A 7441-nucleotide genomic window follows, 5' to 3' on the forward strand; every position below is an offset into this window, starting at 1 on the left:
ACTTAATTTTTCTATAGTTTATAAAATAAAGCTTAAGTTGATACTTTTTAATCTTTATCTAAGTAAGTTTATAGGTACTCAATTGGTATAAGTATTGTTGCCAATACAAGAGGACATAGGTTCAAGCGCCTTGAAGAACATTATTTTATGATTTATAGCTTGGGAAAGGATTATGGATAGTTTTAGACATTGTGTCAAAAAGTAAATATAATGGAACCTATAATAAAATTGTTCAAAAAATTAAGTTATAGGTTTTTTTTAATAACATAGTTAACTTTTGTACTTATATCTAATAAAATAATTATGCGGACTTTATTAAATTAATTGTCTAAAATTTGATGATATCTTTATCTTATTCATTTTAAACATGAATTTTAGTAATTTTCATTTTTAAATTATAAAAATATATAATAAGTTTTTTAAGAAAAAATTCAGATATTTTTACATTTTTTTCTAAATTTTTAGATTTTTCTGATAATTTTTAAAAAATTCTCGAATATTTACAATTTTTATTTTCTTGTTACTTATCCTAAGAGGTTAGCGCATTACGATAAAAAAATAATGAAGTTGATCAAAGACCCAAAAAGAAAATCCAATTTGATTAACGATTGTTAAGTTAATGTATATAAAAAAGTACCAATCATCAAATTTAGTGACTAAAATTTACACTAACCCAATAATAATCATTTAAAAAAGGATAAGATTTTTTCTTTACAAAAAAGATATGATTTGGATTACGGTTCAAATCATGTAACATAAAGTCATCAAATGAGAGACACAGACATTGAAACCCAACATTATCCATTCAATACAAAATAGCTTCTTATATTGCATCCCCAAGTCCTTGATTTTGATCTCTTTTGGTAATGATTCGAGACACAATGATTAGGACAAAAGACTTGTAATTTCAACAAACGAGAGACACACAACATTGAAACCAAACTGCAAACGTTTATACCCCTGCCGTTATTCATTCAATACTAATTGTTGTACCCCAAGTGTTTACTGTTTCAGCATACCCATGACCTTGCTCCAAGCTGGCCTTGCAGTGATATCAGCCACCCAAGCGCTCACATGTGGCCGCGAATCAAACATCTTCTTGGCCGAGCTCCCCAACAAGTACTGAACAGTAGGGAGGTGATGCAGATCGGCCAAGGTGAAGTGGTCACAAGCCAAGTACTTGGACTCAGCCAAACGAGCCTCGTACACATCTAAAACTTTGGCAAGCTTATCTTCGTATTCTTCCACAACCGCCGCGTCGGTGGTCATCCCAAAATGGGGCTTGTAACGCAGCTCAAAGACTAGCTTCGTCGATGGAGGGTCGAACTGATGAGCTTCAACTTCCTTCCACAATTGAAAGACTGCCATAGTCTTGTTAGAACCCGGCAACAAGAGTTGGGTCCCTTTATCGGCGTATTCATGGGCGATATAGTGGGTGGTTGCCCTTGATTCTGTATGTGACAAAATGTTCTAAAGGGGGTTAGCTAAAAATAGTCGAAGAAACCAACGATTTTAAGGGTTTTCGCTGTTATAAAAAGGAAAAACTTTACCAAAGAGCTTCAAGTCCCCTTCTTCAAAGGCTGGAACTTGACCAAATGGCTGCATCACCATATCCAGAAATGTTAGATTCCAGTTTTCTCATAAATGGGTTTTTTAGGCAAACACCCAAAAAATAAAGACAGAAGTTAAACCCCGTCTTGTAATATTTTTTTTGTTCTTTTAAAAAGCTAAAATAGATTTGGATACATACGTTGAGGGGAAGGAAGTTTGGGGATTTATGCTCTCCAGCGATCATGTCTACGTTAACAAACTGAAACTCAACATCTTTTTCGTAAAGGCAAGCAAGGACCCTTTGAGTAGCTGTTGACAAAGGGTATCCATGAACTTTCATGGCTGCCATAATCGTTTTGAGGACCGTAACTTGTTCGAGAGCTTCAGAAGATGAGAAATATTTTGTGGGTTTCTGCTCACGAAGAAGCTATATTATATACACCTACATGAGTGTGTACATATATAGTGAAAAGGATGGACCTTTCCGTTATTCTAGAATGTCCAATGTGAAAGAATCCTAGGGGCATTAATTACATGCTTTCCTTTATTTCTACTTCTGGAAACAAATTTTCCTTTTGTTCACGTTGGTCATGTTCAGTGTATGTAAATTGTTTCAAATCTGAAATTTTAGATCACCAATAATAGGGGCGATATTAGTTAGGTTAGTCGAAATCCTTCCTTATAATTTATTCCGTTTGATTTGGATTTCGGTTTTTTATATTAATTTTATTTTTATTTTTAAATTTTTTAATAAAATGAGCTTTGTTTTATGATTTTTAAATATTATTTGATAAAATTTTAAAATTTTTATATAAATATTTTTAAAAATAATAACTTTTAAGATTTTTAAATTATTTTTCTATTTTAAATATAAAATATTTGTTTTTATATCATACAAAATTAGAATTAATTATATTAAATAAAAAATAGAATTTGGTTCAATTTCAAGTAATAGTGGTGTTTGAATTTGCATTCCATAAACCGTTCAAATATCTCCGTTCAGATCAACTTTCACTTTGATCGGATTTTTTCTCTCAGCCCTTGAGAGTAACGACAAACCACGAATTAACTTGGAAGTCCACCTAATTTATCTTACTCTTAATTGGTATTATTGTTGTATAAACTTTGATCGGATTTTTTCTCTTAGCCCTTGAGAATAAGGACAAACCACGAATCAACTTGGAAGTCCACCTAATTTATCTTACTCTTAATTGGTATTATTGTTGTTATAAATAAGTAGTTAATGATTCTATCATTTTTTACTGCTACCGGTATATATCGGTATCAATACGTTTAGATGTACCATTTCATCCTTTATGGTGAACATATCATACTAATATTTTAAACTAATAATAAATACAAGGGATAAATAATAAAATTATACATTAATTTTGATTCAATGTGTAATTTGATATTTAACTTTAATCTTGTGCAATTATACGCATTAAACTTTGATTTTGGTTTAAACATATACAAAACTTCTGGTTTTGTTTCAATTGTTCTCATTAGTAAAAAGACCTCTCTAGTCCCTTTCAATTCCGATATTGAACAAATTGGTTCCTCTTAAAAAAAATAAAGCAATTTAATCCTATAATTTTAAAAGTGAGCAACTAATGACAATTAATTATAGCGTTAATGTCTTTTGTCAATTGTATATAACTTTTATTGATATAATAACAAGTTTAGCTCTCGGTGTTTACATAATTTTTCAATGTGGTCTTGATTCTAAAAAATTCAACAAATCTAATCTCAACATTTACACAAAATTTGCGGGCTAAATTTGTTAAATCATGGCCAAATTGATAGAATATATAAAATTTGAAAGCTAAATTTGTTATTATACCAATTAAAATGATATACAATTGACAAAGAACATTAACGTAATGGTTAATTGCCCTTAGTTGCTCACTTTCTAAATTTACAGGAGTTAAATTACTTCATTTATTTTTTCTTTTGAGAGGATCAATTTGATCAATATTGATATTGAGAGGGACTAAAAAGCTCTTTTTTACCAATCTCATTTAATAAAATGAATACATCAATCTATTTTTATAAATATAAGTATAATTATATGTGTATCTAATATTAATAAAAGATGGTATTACATCAATAATAATGTTAGTGGTTTTTGAAAATTGAATCAAATCAAAATGTCATGTATAAAATTGCACAAAATCAAAGTTGATATATAGTCAGCCCCCTTCTATAACGACTCTATTTGTCTGCCCATATTTTAATTGTAATAGAAAGGTGGTTATTATACATCTATAGTATGTTGTTATAAAGAGATAATTGTTATAAACTTACCATATAATTCATATTGTGAATCTCCATCAAATAAATAAAGTGAGAATTATGTTAAAAAAGAAAGAAAGTGGGAATCAAATCAACGAAATTAAAAGACAGAAAACAGGTGCATGTATTATTGCTTTTATGCGTATTTTATTTTACATTCTTTTGCATGATTAATATAAAGTCCATAAATCTAACAAACTCAAGTAACCAATATGAATTATAAAATTAAATTAATTAATTTATCATGAGTTATTAAATACAAGTAATTAATTTATAAGTTTATGATGTTTCAAATTTATAGTAGAATATTTAATTAGAGAACTTAATAGTTTCTTAAATTTGTATCTTTAATTCCACTCGTTGAAGATTATTTTCATTTAATCAAATATGATTAATAGATTTTTTTCTCGTGAAATTTAATCATTTTGTTGAAATAATATTTTAACTAAGATCTTTTTCATTTAATAAATTATAATTAATAAGCTTACTTATATGAAATAACTATAATTTTACTTAAAAGTTTAGAATATATGTTGTTATAGAGAACTAATTTAATAATGTGGAGTTGTAATACCCCAAACCTGGCCTGGACATTATGGCCGAATCCGGCGGTGTCACATGGTAGTGTGTTTGAAAACTGTAGCTTGTGTTGAAAAACCGAACTTTGCTGAAAACATTTTCCTTTTAGAATCTTTTCATTATTACTTATTAATTCTATTATCGCGTTAATTAATCATTCGAAAGCTTTCAAAACGTTTATTCTATGTGAAAGGTTTTAAAACTGTTTGCGTATTCGTGAGTATTTTATTAAAACGTTTGGCTCTTTTGAAAACTGGAGTTTTCCCCTAGTACTAGCAGTTATAAACCAAAACATTAAAAATCCCAAACTAAAAATAAAAATCCAAAAAGGCCATGATACAGTAAAATACCCCAAAATAAAATCAAAAACATAATTAAGTACTAATTAGAATGAAATAGGTCATGTGACCACCGCTGAGTCTTCTGCCACACCGATTCGCCTATATCTGAGGATTACCTGTACAGATAAATCAGAAGGGTGAGTTTACGAAAACTCAATGTGTAATCCCATATAAACAACTGACAGAAAGCAATTACAGTCTGGGCCTAAGCCCTTTTTAGTTCTAGATTCAGTTTCATTTAGGGCCTTAGCCCATTTCAGTACAGGAGCAGTCATGCATTAGGGCTTTGGCCCATTACAGTATCAGTAATCAGTACAGTAACAGATATGCAATCACAAAATCCTACCCAGCCAGCCTCTACACACCATTTTCGTCCAACCCTACACTCCATGTGGAGATAAAATCAACTCACCCATCCTTACACTCCAAAAAGTACCAAATGCGACACTAGACAATACTTTGCAGCTGAGCTGCCAGTAAATTAGGCTCGAGGCCTTTCAGTACACTTCCTCCGAACAATATCAACCCCCATCCCAATGTAATGCAATATACAAATATGACATGCTATAACATAATATCATACATATAATCAGGGCATACGATATCAAATCAGTGGAATATCATCATGCTTAATAACATACACAATCGTATCGGTCATACAGTTATTTCAGTTAATTAGGGGTCTAGATAAGCTTACCGACCCTACAGTACGTCCACAGTCGACTCGGGCGACCCATGCAACCTTAGCAGTCACACAGTGAAAATAGGCCTACAAGCCCATATTATTTGCTCGTGTGGGCCCACACACCCGTGTGGCCCACACGGCCCAAAATGGCCTTGGCCGTGTGGATCAAACGGCCTGGCCCAAAAATCTCACACGTCCGGTTCGGCCTATGTATCGCACACGGCCAGCCCCGTCGATCACACGACCTATCACATAGGTGGCCACATGCCCATGTAGCATCGACAGTCCCATTTTTTAGCTTTCCGCCGAATCTCGTTTTCAGTGATGTGGTTACACACTTGGTTTGTTTTCGCTAGCCTCGTAATCCGAAGCCTCCGACACCTAGAAATTGACAATCCCAAAACTTAATTTTAAAATTAACACGCACCCAAACCGAGTAGTAAAGACCTCTAATCACTGACCTTCAAATCCGAGCAACCCCCAACTACGAGTCCGATGAGATAGGTCACCACTCCCACAATTCGCTGTTGTCAAATCTGAAAGACCCAATATTAACAACAATTCAAATCTTAACAACCACTAGAATAGAAAAGCTTCCCCTAATTCACAAGACATAACCTCCTCACCTCCTAGATGAGTAATAGCAGAACCACACGCTCCGACGCTAATCGAATCACTCTAGCCCTTAACCTTTACTAATGAAACGGTCGACCAAATTACCAAAAATCCATAAACTAAATTACAACACAGTTATGAAAACTTACCTACAACTCACGAAAGTAGAACGGAGATGACAAGTTGTGGCAACGTAAAAGAGATTAAAGCAGGAATGGATTAATGGAGAAACCAATGTAGAGAAAGAAGGAAATTTTTGGCACGCAATCTGCAGCAAACAAAATAAAAAGAAAATAAGAACCAAGGGAACAATTTGGTAGAGAAAATGGATTCTAAAATGTTAAAAGAATAGAAAAGCCGAAATTTGGGAAAAATAAAATAAAAAATGCCTAAAATCTAGTAACACCTCCCCTTAATTCCCTTCAGATTTCTCTACCAACTCCCCACTCCTTACTTTTCTCCCCAAATCCCTCCTAAAACCGTCCAACCACTCCCATCTAAATCCCTTAATTTTCTCTCCACACTTCCCACTACACCTCTACCACTTTGGCATTTCAATTCAGCTCAAACACTACAAGGCACCACTAAGAAAAATAATACTCAAGCATAGCTCGAACCCAAGACCTCTAGCATTTTAACACACCACTTATCCACCAGACCAGCAGGCCCATTTTGACATATTTTTACTAACTTTTAACTATAAGCCTACTGAGCAAAAGCAAGGCTTTATTAAATTAAAACAAAAATTTAGCCCAAGACAAGGCTTGAACCCAATACTTCTCAGACACTCCCAGAACACATAATCACTGAAGCAGATAGATATTTGTCATAAATACTCAGAAACAAATATACAAACTTTGGGGTGTTACAAGAGTTATGCCTCGTATTTTTGTATTGATGTCATAACGAGCAAGTACATCTCGTCCCGATGATGTGATGACCATTGTCTTGATGACGCGAAGGCCACGTCCCGACGTGGCGACATGATACACAAGTTTTTCAATTTTCCTCTCTCAATTAAACTCTATTTTAGTTTCCCACCTAAACTCTGATTAATCAAGAGATATCCTAGTTATTTTGTACTACAAATTTTAGCCTATGAATAGGCCTTAGTTATTCTAAGTTAGACACGTAACATAAATATTTAGATTTAGAGAATTTTGTTCTTAGTTTTGAAGGATTTTTTCTTCTAGGGCTTCAAGTTTTCTTTTTAATTCTCTTTATCTCTTTTACTCTATTTTATTTTAGTGAAATCTCATTTTACCCGTGATTTTATCCTCATTTGCGGAGTCTTTCCACGTAAAATTTGCGTGTTTTGATTTTCTTGATTTTATTTTATTTACTTATTCTTTGCAAACATAGGTTTATTCCATAT

The 7441-nt window shown here is 32.6% G+C and overlaps 1 protein-coding gene across 1 annotated transcript; it reads right to left on the reverse strand.

Annotated features, from left to right (window-relative positions):
* Positions 1-662: 662 nt before the first annotated feature.
* On the reverse strand, positions 663-2012 carry LOC108468199 (glutathione S-transferase F6-like). The gene is made up of 3 exons (XM_017769085.2): positions 1751-2012; positions 1551-1599; positions 663-1451 (listed from the first exon to the last, which is right to left on the reverse strand). Exons 1-3 carry the CDS (start codon positions 1898-1900, stop codon positions 1003-1005), a joined length of 648 nt encoding a protein of 215 aa, XP_017624574.1. The 5' UTR covers positions 1901-2012; the 3' UTR covers positions 663-1002.
* Positions 2013-7441: the final 5429 nt, after the last annotated feature.

Source organism: Gossypium arboreum, chromosome 8 (assembly GCF_025698485.1).
Source record: "Gossypium arboreum isolate Shixiya-1 chromosome 8, ASM2569848v2, whole genome shotgun sequence".
Lineage (NCBI taxonomy): Eukaryota > Viridiplantae > Streptophyta > Magnoliopsida > Malvales > Malvaceae > Gossypium > Gossypium arboreum.

Excerpts from the sequence above, each read along its gene's own strand:
- LOC108468199 (XM_017769085.2), bottom strand. The coding sequence starts at position 1,900 with ATGGCAGCCATGAAAGTTCATGGATACCCTTTGTCAACAGCTACTCAA. Across the intron at positions 1,600-1,750 it reads CAAACTTCCTTCCCCTCAAC|CCATTTGGTCAAGTTCCAGC; the intron begins GTATGTATCCAA and ends ATGGTGATGCAG. Across the intron at positions 1,452-1,550 it reads AGGGGACTTGAAGCTCTTTG|AATCAAGGGCAACCACCCAC; the intron begins GTAAAGTTTTTC and ends TGTCACATACAG.